At 41.8% G+C, this 12,186-nt stretch overlaps 1 protein-coding gene across 2 annotated transcripts in view; it reads left to right on the top strand.

Annotated features, from left to right (window-relative positions):
• Positions 1–12,186, top strand: part of MAP7D2 (MAP7 domain containing 2) — a 103,208-nt gene that overhangs the window by 60,362 nt on the left and 30,660 nt on the right. The window contains exons 5-8 of one of the 2 annotated variants that reach the window (XM_055338694.1): positions 1,019–1,129; positions 2,994–3,116; positions 9,044–9,198; positions 11,709–11,836. In XM_055338694.1, the coding sequence (XP_055194669.1) occupies positions 1,019–1,129; positions 2,994–3,116; positions 9,044–9,198; positions 11,709–11,836 (517 nt within the window). The remainder of the gene's footprint in view (positions 1–1,018; positions 1,130–2,993; positions 3,117–9,043; positions 9,199–11,708; positions 11,837–12,186) is intronic. The other variant, XM_055338693.1, reaches the window with a different exon arrangement.

The following is a 12,186-nucleotide window of genomic DNA, read 5'->3' as shown; positions in this document are numbered from 1 at the left end:
GGCTCAGTGGTTGGGCATCTGCCTTCGCCTCAGGGCGTGATCCTGGAGACCCAGGATCAAATCCCACATCAGGCTCCCTGCATAGAGTCTGCTTCTCCCTCTGCCTCTCTCTCTCTCTCTCTCTCTCTCTCTCTCTCTCTCTCTCTGTGTGTGTGTGTGTGTGTCTCATGAATAAATTAAAAAAAAAGATTGTCACTTGATCACGACACATTGTAAAAGATGGCAGTTTTCTTATTTAGAAACAAGATGAGAGGAATACATTTTGAACATATTAGTGATGAGTTTGCTTCTTTTAAAGCCAAGGATACACATCTTTCCTTTTGCCTCAGGCTTTGATATGGCTTGACAGGGCATTATTAGCACCTCTTCATTTGCTATAATGGTTTAATTTAGAAACCAGTCTAAAATAATGCCTGGAAATTAGGAATACCAAACACAGGACCACATGTTAAAATCCTAACCATAAACAGTCACAGCATTAGAAAAGCGCTATTGTGATCCCATCTCTGGAGAGGAGGAAGAAACCAATTGCTAAAGATTGTTTTTGCTTTAAATACAGTGACTTTGCATTCCATTATTATTTCTTTCTCCACCCTGAGCTTGTAGATAACCTTCAGAAAAAGTCTGCTTTCAGCTCACACAGTCTCAGACCATTGAACATTTTCCAGTGGCGATTTGTCTCTGGGTCCAGATTGGTTTTGTTTTTGTGGAGTCTGAATATGCTTAAGATCCTTGGATGCAGGAAATGATTTGCTGGCAGAATTAGCATGGCTTTAGTTGAACAGTTGAGTGAGGTTGACTATTTGAAATTGAAGAGAAGATCTTGCTTCAGACTGATGGGTGCCTTGGCCTGTGCATTTCCAGATAGGCTAAGTACATAGCTGGATGAAGGAAGCCGTGTGCTGTGCCACAGCTGTTTAGGAGGCGTGTGGATGAGGACAGGAAGAACACTTGGGGCTATGTGTTTCTCAGTCTACAGTGGTATGAATACCAATGTCTTTAATGCGTTTCTCTGCAGCATGTGACAAACTTTCAACATCAACCATGAATTTGCCAAAGCAGACGGAGCCTCCCATGAGTAAGCGCCTGTCTTCATCCACCGTGGCAATATCCTATTCCCCAGACCGAGGCAAGTGAACGTGTAGACCTGGTCTCTGTGGTTTTCTTCTTTCTAGTGTGAGTGTCTTAACATCTGTCTTTGTGAGAGCCCCTCTTGAGCCTTCTACAAGTACCTCCATTATTTGAATTCAGCCTTGTGGCCTGAATGTGGGAGCCCCAGGGCCTTGCTTAATGGGACTTTGGAAAGTGACATCGCTCTTTAGAGCCAGGTCATTGTTGAATAGGTACAGGAATTTATGATATTCTTTCAGTCTGAAAGGGATTATTGGATTTTCCACAGTGCATGTAGGAGTTATCGTGCCCTAGAATTAATTGACCAATGGGCACATGGGACTGTTAAAAAAGTAACAGCCTGGTTATTGATGTGATCTAGTTAATCAGCCAGAAACAGCAGAATTGATCATGCAGATATATGTGGAAAACTTAGATGTATGAAAAAAATGGGACTCTGCTGTTGTCTGTGGTTTGTAGGCCTGCCCACGTCTGTTTTGAAAACAGAAGTTCAGAGCTAATATGAAGCCTTTAAAAGGAGACTAGGATGGGTGGCCTGTTCCGGCACTCATTTTGAGGTGGAAAGTGATATGGACATGTGCCGGTTCCAGAAACTGAATAGATTTAAAACTGGTTGTGTTCCAACAGAGGCTCAGATAAGTCACTAAACATATGAATTTATACCTTTCAGAGTATAATTCAGAGTAGATTAAGGAAGAGAGGGAAGCTCTCTATGCATTAAATGCATATTTTAAAACATCTTTGGAGAAGTGCCAGGTGCCAGTAGAGTATTTAACAGGCTAGGCATTACCAAGGGGCAAGCAGGAGAGTGTTCGTGACTTTGAAGAGGCCAGTATGCCTTGCTGATTGTTTTTCACTGGCATTGACCTTGCACCTCCAGCACAGAGGCCTGTCGTGTGTCAGAGACCCCATAAGTGTCAGTGTTGCTGATCTCTGATGCAGTTCATCGTTGAACTGAACACTGGAAACCTTGAATTAATTGAGAGCTGAATGAGAAAACATCTACTTGCTTTTAATTCTGTATAGCTTTTCCATAGTGAGTGTATTCTGTGTGTTTTCATTAATTCACATGGTTACAAATTGAGGTTAAATTCATATTTGCATTGATTACTATGTAAAGATATCAGTATGTTATTGCATATTGTTGGCAACTGAATTATCTGCTTGTGGATTATAAATTGAAAAAATATAATTCCCAAACCATTTACTGGCTAATGGGTACCCAAGAAATTCAAAGTAATGGAAAAGTTAATCCGTTACCACATAATACATTCCAAAGCCATCAAAATGACATTTCAGTCACTGAATTTTAGATTATGATTACTGCTACTTCCATTAAAGTCGATAATTAGTTGGCTATTTTTGTTTTTGTGGTTCTTATTTAATTTTTGCCCTTATGTACATAGAAAAAGTATGAACAGATGCATATTTATATGATCACAAAATCAGTGTATAATGAAATGTTTTTTAACAGAAGACCCTAAAGTGTTTCATAGGAGTAATCTTTTTACAATGGTAGATCTACTTGGTGAGTAAATAGTTTCTTGAGTCCATATTACATCTTGGGAGATGGGCTAATTCTCTTTAAGTGATACAGGTAATATTGTGATACTATAATAGCATATTCAATGAATTCTGGCACCCCAAAAGAATTAACGTGTTCTCCCAAACCCCAAAGGACACATCATTTGTTTTATTTTACTATGACAAGCTCCAAATCCATCCTTTGCTAAAATATTTTTATTTTCCACATTCATTCTGCCACCCAAAAGTTAATTTGCATCATAAGCTGTGTTTGTTTTAAATATTTTATTTTGTTTTAATTTTGCTTTTTAAATTTTTCATTTGATTCCATCCCTCAGCTCATCGTACACACCTTAGTCCCATGGAAACCTTTCTTGTTATGCGACTGTTGACACCCACACAGGCTTCTTTAGCCAGAAGCAGAAGTGTACTCATGCTCTCTGAGCAGGCCAGTGACTCAGGTAAAAGAGGCCAAGTTGGTGACACCAAGGAAAATGCCCAAAGTGGTATTGGTTGACCTACAGGTTATTCCTGAATTTTTGTATTTTGTTTCCCATTTGCTGACTTTGAGAAATGTCTTCAGTGGTTAATAACATTTTCTACCTACCAGTGTTTTGCTGTTACTATGTTTGTTTTTTTCTTTTCAGTGTCACAGAGGTAAGTAAATTATTTTATGATTGAGGGCATGTGGATTAGGAAAAAAAATCTATTTCATGAGCTACGGAGGTTAGTAGACTTTCTTAAAGAGATGATTTGGCAAAGTAGCCTGTAAACCACAGTCTCTGGAGTCCTATAACCGGATTTGACACTTGCTAGCTCTTACCACTTTGGGTAAATTAATTAACCTCTCTAAGCCTCAGTTTCCTTTTTTAAAAAAGATTTTATTTATTTATTCATGAGAGACACACAGAAAGAGAGAGACAGAGACACAGACAGAGGGAGAAGCAGGCTCCAAACAGGGAGCACAACGTGGACTTGATCCCGGGTCTCCAGGATCACACCCTGGGGTGCAGGCGGCACTAAACCGCTGAGCCACCGAGGCTGCCCCTCAGTTTCCTTTTTTTTAAAGACTTGTTTACTTTAGAGAGACAGAGGACGTGCATAAGTGTAAGCACACTCATGGGGGGTTGGGGTGGGTAGAGGGAGAGAGAGAATCTTGAGCAAGCTCCCCACTGAGTGTGGAGCATGACACAAGGCTTGATCCCACGACTCTGAGATCATGGCCTCAGCCAAAATCAAGAGTTGAACACTTAATCAACTGAGCCACCCAGGTATTCCAAGCCTCAATTTCCGTATCTATAAAATTGAAATACTTTAAATTGTCATGAGGATTAAATGAGATAAGACAATGATTGGCACAGTAAGAGCTCAATAAATGTCTAGAGCCTTGCTGCTCAAGGGGTGGCCCATAGACCATCAACATTGGTATCGCCTGGGAGATTATTAGGAAGACATACTCTCAGGCCCCAGAAGACCTGCACAGTGAAGTCTGAGAAACTCTAGGCCACACTGTCAAAGCTTTCTCTTGACTAAATCGGATCGAATTGTCATGGCAAGATTAATGAGGGCTGACATTCTCTGTTTGCAGATTAGCAACATTGTGTCCACAATAAGGCAGGGTTGGTCTTAGTTCCCAAAATAGTATGTTCATTTAGATGACATATGAATGACATATGATCCTCTATTTCTAACTAGTTTTTAGAAATAGCCTACTAGTTTCTGAGTAGTTGTACTATTTCCACAAAGAAGATATACAAATGGCCAATAAGCACATGACAAGATGCTCAACATCATTAGTCATTAGGGAAATGTATGTCAAAACCACAATGAGATACCACTTCACACTTACAGGATGGCCAAAATTAAAAGAAAATAGGGTAAATATGTGTTGGCGAGGATGTGGAGAAATTGTAACCTTCATACGTTGCTGGTGGGAATGTAAAATGATGTACTCACTTTGGAAAACAGCCTGGCAAGTTCCTCAAAAGGTTAAACATAGAGTTACCATGTGACCTAGCAATTGCACTCTTATGTATAGAGCCAAGAAAATTGAAAACACAAAATAACTGTCCCTGAGTAGTTCTTAGCAGCATTAGCCACAAAGTAGAAACAACTCAAACATACATCAACAGATGAATGGATAAACAAAATGTGGTATGTCCATAAAGTGGAATATTACTCAGCTATACAGAAGAATGAATTACTGATACATGCTACATGATGAACCTTGAAAACATGCTTAGTGAAAGAAGCCAGACATAAAATTCCACAAGTTATATGAGTCCATTTATATGACTTGTCCAGGATAGCCAAATACAAAAAGATAATAATGCTAGGGACTGGAAGAGTGGGGAAAAGGAATGAATTCTAAATTGGGTATAGGGTTTGTTTTGGGAGTATTGAAAATGTTCTGGAATTAGACTGTTGTTACAATTGTACAAACTTGTGAATATACTGAAAACCACTAAATTGTACACTTTTTAAAGGGTTTTATGGTGCATGAATTATCTCTTTAAAAATTCCTGGGAAATAGAAAGTATCCCCCTTTTGTGAACAAGGAATGTGTCAGAAAGTCCCCAAGACCATTTGCAGATCATTGATTCTCTAGGAGGACTCCTAACTATGATTTATTACAGTAAAAGACTAAGAGCAAAATTAGCAACGGGCAAAGACCATGGGGTAAAATCTGGGGAAGATCGGGAACAAGCTTCCAGAGTCCTCTTCCACTGGAGCCATACAGGGCACATTCCCTCACCAATCAGTTGTGACATGTGTGAAGTGTTACTTACCAAGGAAACTTATTAGAGACTCAGTGCCCAGAGTTTTTATTGGAGACTGGTCACATAGGTACCCCTTGCTAGGTACATACCCAAATTCCAGACTCTCAGAAGGAAAGCAAGTGTTCAGCATAAATCATGTTGTTTGTACCAACAGTTCAGGCACAGCAAGCCACTCTTATCGGTTAATGGTGGGAGCTCTCATGGAATCCAAGTTCCCTGATACCAGGGCCAACCTTGTAAGCTGGCCTTTCCAAGGACAGCAGTTAGACCTGCTATGTTTTTCTTCTCTTTTTTAAGGTTTTATTTATTTGCGAGAGAGAGAGAGAGAGAACACAAGCGCACAAGCAGTGGGAGAAGCAGACTCCTTGCTGAGTATGGAGCCCAACGTGGGGCTCGATCCCAGGACCCTGAGATTATGACCTGAGCCAGAGTTAGTCGCTCAACCAACTGAGCCACCCAGGCACCCCTTTTCTTTTCTTTTGTGCACAGTCCATCCCCTCGGTCCTTGGCAAAGGCATCTTTACAGCAGAATTATCATCAGCAGGATTCCACACAGGCTGAGGCCAACCAACAGTATTGACCTCACTTACACCCTTTAGGGGTTCTGGACTTAGCCAGTTAAAACACAGACCATTAGCCATAAAGATCTGTCTTAGAAAGCCAGATGGCTTCCTCCATAACTTTCTTTCTGAACCTTTTTTTTTTTTTTTTTTTTAGCCTAGCCGAAGGCATCAGTTCAGGCCCAACACAGCCTGGCCAGTAGGATGAAACTGTCTCAAAGTCTTCCAGGGCTGAGGCAGTATCATAATAGTCAGAATACATACCCAGGGAGTATAATCCCTGAGGGCACATGTGTCCCCTGGAAATAGTTTACAGTGTTGGGGCACCCCAAGCAGGACACATATTGGTCATGCAGTATAAGCAAACAGGGCTCCTGTTGTGTCATTCCCACCATGGTCCCTCCCACCCCAGGGTTCTCTGGCCCAAGGAATTCAGTTCAGTCCTTGCTTTCAGAGGTACTGCCTGAGGTGGTCAGTTCCAAACAGTTCTGTGCACAACATGAGTTCATGAGTTCATTGCCTGCTGAGTGCGGGTGGCATATGGAGGTGATCTTTAGGGACCATACAGGAACTGGCCTGCCCTGTGGCTCACGGTCACATTGTCAAATGCAGCCTGTGTTCAGCAGTCCATTGGAATCTGAAGCGCTCATAGCAGTTGGCACAGACAGCACAGTTTTTCTTCAGGAAGAGGGGAGAGTTCCCAGGAACAGTTCTGGAAAACAAAGACCCTGAATGTCCTTCCTATCCCCTGCACCACTACAGGTGCTAGGTATGGTGGGGTTTTTTTTTTCCATTGTTATCAGGGTGCCCCATTCAGTAATTAAGACTTTACATTTTCTTAGTCATCCTCTAGTTTTAAAATGACTGTTCATAGGGAAAGGTTGAATGCAAGGACAAGAGCCTTTTTACAAAAAAAATAAATAAACTTAATTAGACATCATGTTCAGGAACAAAATTCTGAATTAAAAAAAATTCAGGAAAGGTTTGCATCAACTGCCATCTCTGTAGTCCCATTCATTTATCCAGTGAACAGCCTAGGAAAAAAGCAGTCTCTCTCTGGGGACAGATGCATTGCCTTCCTGAGGTGTGTGTAGCAGAAGAAAGGAAGGGAAGTAGAGTCAGACTCCTAGTCCATTGTTACAAACTGCACCTAACCCAGCCAGTCAGATACCAGACGTCAGTCAAGTCTGATCCTCAGGGGTGGGTGAAGGGGTCATACTGCCTCTTAGTACCCTGTCCCAGCTCACAGCTGTGACAGGAATCACAGGTTAGGAATGTAATTAGGCTTTGCATCAGAAATTAAGAGCTGACCAGCACTTCCATGTTAGATGGTCCCATCAGAGAAGGAGCTCTTTTCCTGTGAGCATTTGTTCATGACCCAAGTGGCACAGCTGGTATCTGTGATACTTTCATGGGTTAGGGCCTCGTGGAAGAAGTGTTCTGTATCTGTAATAAACCTGGGTTGATTTTTAAAACTCCAAACGTATCTCTCTGTCTAGAGATGGCCTCTCTTTTCATGTCTCCCTTTTTCCAGAGGCTCCATTATGCAAAAGTCATAGCAAAAATCATCAGGTGTGGAGATTTGTTCTGGTTCCGGTACTTAGAATTTTATTTTATTTTTTTTTAAATTTTTTTAAATGTTTATTTATTTATGATAGTCACACACAGTGAGAGAGAGAGAGGCAGAGACACAGGCAGAGGGAGAAGCAGGCTCCATGCACCAGGAGCCCGATGTGGGATTCGATCCGGGGTCTCCAGGATCGCGCCCTGGGCCAAAGGCAGGCGCCAAACCGCTGCGCCACCCAGGGATCCCCGGTACTTAGAATTTTAAATTTCAGCCAAATCACTAATGGCAAAAAAAAAGGAGGTTGTGTCTCACTCCCACTTGGAGGAGAAAATAAAAACCAAAGACATTACCTGGATTGTACTTTTCCCCTCACTTTAGCCAGCATGGCCAAAAACAGCTAGAGGGCCCAGCAAGTCAGCTCTTGGAGTTGGATGGGTTATCTTTAAATACCATAGGTATTTATCTCTTAAAACAGACAGCTCAGTTGCTGTTTGACATGGTGACTGACTCCATAGCCACCAGGCACCAGAAGGTCATCATCCTCCATTCCTTTAGCCTTTCTTTTTCAGACACTGCTTTTACCATTTATCAGAGAATCAGAGTCATTCTTGCAGTTCCTGCTTCAGGCACCAACTATGTCAGCATCCCCAAGACCAGCCTCAGATTTGGAGATTTGCTAGGAGAACTCAAAGGACTCAGCATATGGTGGCACTCACAGCTGTGATGTGGTACAGTAGAAAGCTACACAGAACATCAGCAGAGGGAATTGGGACACAGATGAAGTCCAGAGGACACTGGGTACAAGTTTCCAAGAGTCCCTCTCTCAGTGGAGTCACACAGGACATGCTTAATTCCCCCAGCAGTGAGCTGTGATAATATATGTGAAATGTTGCCAACCAAGAAAGCTCATTAGAGACTCAGTGGCCAGGGTTTATCGAGGGCTGGTCACATAGTCTCCCCCTGCCAGTTATGTACTCAAATTCTAGACCCTGAAGGAAAGCAGGATAAGTCATTTTGTTTGTACATACAGCTTAGGCATAGTGAGCTACTTGTTAATGGCGAGAACCCTTCTGAAATCTAAGTTCCCATGTACTGATCAAGGGCCAACCTTGTAAGCAGGCCTTTCCAAGGACAGTTTTCAGGGCTGCTGTGTTAACTTTTTCCTGTACAAGGAAAGTGACATTTAGAGAGGTTAAGTAACCTGCCTAGAGTGATCCAGCTATTTGGTGACAGTGCTAGTTCTGGGTTCCAAAGCCCGACTTTGAACTCCTGAAACGAACTGGACTCTTGAACGTTATGTATGGAAGTCTTTTGAGATAGTGTCTATTCTGCACATACTAGAAAAAGTATGGTGGTATTTAGAGAATGTGGATTGCCCATGTTAGGTTTTAACAGAACTGTGTTCTTCCCAATTCCCTTCTTCCCCTACTTTTTCCATCTGTGCTCCTTGTCTCTTTGGCTGTGATATTGTAACTCTCTAGTATCCCATGCCTGTCCTCGTGTAGCTCCTGCTGGCCCTCTTAAATCTTCTTACAAGTCTTCTCCCACTCGGAGTGCTGAGAGGAAGAAGACTCCGTCTACATCTGGCGTAGGAGATTCTGGGAAAGGAGCCCCTGCAGGAGCAGAGGCCTCTCCGGTAGGTTTAAACCCCCTCACTCATTCCTTGGGACTGGTTTATTTGACAATGTGATTACTCCCTGTGCTTGACCTGGGGTCTCTGTGTCTATCAATCTCCAGAGACTGCTCAAATGGTAGACTTAGCTTAAAAAGTCACCCATCCTTTGAAAATCATTTAACTTTTTGCGTTTTCCTAAATCTAAGTGCCTTGGAGCAAATTCCTAAAGACCTTGTCCTTGTTACACCCTGCCCTCCATAGGACAGGAGTCAAAAGGAACGTTCTGAGTTCCCTCTCTCTGCTTTTAAGTACTAAGATTCTAGGTCAGCCTTCAATCCACAGTAGTGGCCTTTAAACATTTTTGACATCATACTGATAGCATCAGTAAACCAAATGTTGAACAGGTATTCCCAATTATGTGCATTTATATAGGAATTATACATTCCATACTACTTTTACTAATTATTGCTTGATACATAACAAATCACCCCAAACCTTAGCTGCTTAAGACAAATGTTTATTACCACACTGGTTCTTCGGGTGAGAGATTGAGGATGGTTTAGCTGGGTGGTTCTGGTTCAGGGTCTCTTCATGACAGTGTGGTCAGGATGATGGCCAGAGCTGTAATCCTCTGAAAGCATGGCTGGGTCTCTTCTAGAACTGGCTGCTGGCCTCAGGTTTTTATTGCATGGACCTCTCTATAGAGCTGCTTGAATGTCCAAATGACATGGTAGCTGGCTTCCTACAAATTGAGAGATCCACAAGGGGTGGGTACAGGCACTCAAGGGAAGAGCTGCAGCACCTTTTATACTCTAATCTCACGTTCCACACCATCATTCTGCTATATGCTGTTCCTTAACAATAGACCAATAGTTGGTCACTAAGACCAACCCACACTCAAGGGAAAGACAGGAGCATCAAATGACATCTGGACCTGTTTTAAGACTGTCACATACTGTACTATTGGACATTTATTTTGTAACACCATGTGTGTTTTTAAAATCCATTGTGGCCCTGAGGTTCTTACATGAGAATTGAATGTGTCAGAACCTTGGGTTTTACTGTACGGTCAATTACTGTGGAAGGGGGTTAAGGTGTGTGTGTGCATGGGGTGGGGGCAAGGAGGATTTATTCTGGAAAAATCCAATAGAGAGAGAAGGGAGCCACCTTTGTGGAGCCCCCACCATGTACCAGGCACAGAGGCCATGCCTCTTGCCTCTTGCTGAGGGAGGCCATGGGGAGGATGTACAGGGGCAGGTGCCTCCCTATGAGGTTGCAATCCCCATTACACCAGGTACACTGTTAGAGTCCACAGCTCAATGTCTTGGGTGTTAAAAACCACATTTACACCCACCTGTAGTTTTTTTTGAGTGATTATGTATTTTCATACTCTTCCCAGTTTTCTTTTTCATTTTTAAATTCTTTAAAAAAAACTCCAATAGGCATACAGTGTTCTATTAGTTTCAAGTTACAATATAGTTATTCAACAATTCTATACATACTCAGTGCTCATCACAATAAGTATACTCTTACTCCCCTTTACTTCTTTGACCTATCTCCTCCCCTCTCCAGCAACCACCAGTTTGTTCTCTATATTTGAGAGTCCGCTTTTTGGTGTATCTCTTTTTTTCTTCATTCATTTTTGTTTCTTAAATTCCACATATGAATGAAATCATATGGTATTTGTCTTTCTCTGACTGACTTAGTTTGCTTAGCATAATATCCTCTAGATCTGTCCATGTTGTTGCATATGGCAAGATTTCGTTCTTTTTGTGGCTAATAGTCCATTGCATATTAAATACCACGTTTTTTTTTTTACATTTATGCCACATACTCTTTATCCATTCATTTATCAGTGGATACTTGGGCTGTTTCCACAATTCGGCTGTTGTAAATAACCTGCAATAAACATAGGGGTGCATATATCCCTTCGAATTAGTGTTTTTGTATACTTTAGGTAAATATCCAGCAGTGGAATTACTAGATTATATGATAGTTCTATTTTTAATTTTTTGAGGAACCTCCATACTGTGTTTCACAGTGGCTACACCAGTTTGCATTCCCACCAACAGTGCATAAGTGTTCCTTTTTCTCCACATCCTTGCCAATGCTTGTTTCTTGTCTTATTTATTTATTTATTTTTATTTTAGCCATTCTGGCAGATATGAGGTGATAGTTCATGGTTTTGATTTGCATTTCCCTCATGATTAGTGATCTAGTTTCTATAGTCCAGAATTATAATGTGGTTCTGTTCTTAGTTTTTTGCAAGATAACCAAGTAGGAAATCTTTGCATTTTGAGGGTAAAGTGTTTTTTTATTGGATGATCTCAGTATTGACCACCAAATTGATGACCTCATGGTGCTTTCCTGCAAAGATTCCTGTTGTGGGAAGCACTATAACTTCATATGGACCCTACTGAAAGAAAGCTGTGTATCACTTTTATTCCATCGGGGATATTTTTAGAAATTGTACAAGTATTGCCATATTGCCAGTGATGGGCCATGGCTGACCTATTCTGTGTCCCCTTCAGACTGAGAAGATGAAGAGGAGCCCTCGAACAACAGCTTCTGTTCCCAGTGCGGGCCTTGGGTCTCCTCTGAGAAGATGCGAGTTTCCAGGGAGCATTTCTAAGAGGTCATCTTCTCCAGTGACATCCAAGTAAGCATCTTTCTGCTTTGCCACAGTTGGACAATTAAAGCAATTTGGTGGGGCTCTGTATAGCGCAGCACGTGCTTCCTGCTGCTGCATGGGTCGTGGCCAGCCCTGAGAGGTGAGCAGGAGGGATGTTGGACTTTGGGTTACCTCACTCACTCTCTGTGTATCTTTTGGATCAATGATGGGCTCTTCAGCTATTTGTTGCCTGGTAAGTATGAGGCTCTGATTTACTGAGATGATCCATTCAACATTTTCTCTTTTGGTCCATCAGTTCCGTTCTGCTTTTCTGGCATTCTCCTTCACCTGCATCTAGAGTGAAATGATTGCACTGTACTTGGGTGCTCAAGCTCATG

This window comes from Nyctereutes procyonoides, unplaced genomic scaffold, assembly GCF_905146905.1.
Source record: "Nyctereutes procyonoides isolate TBG_1078 unplaced genomic scaffold, NYPRO_anot_genome, whole genome shotgun sequence".
Classification (NCBI taxonomy): domain Eukaryota; kingdom Metazoa; phylum Chordata; class Mammalia; order Carnivora; family Canidae; genus Nyctereutes; species Nyctereutes procyonoides.
This window is presented reverse-complemented; position numbering and strand designations above follow the sequence as displayed.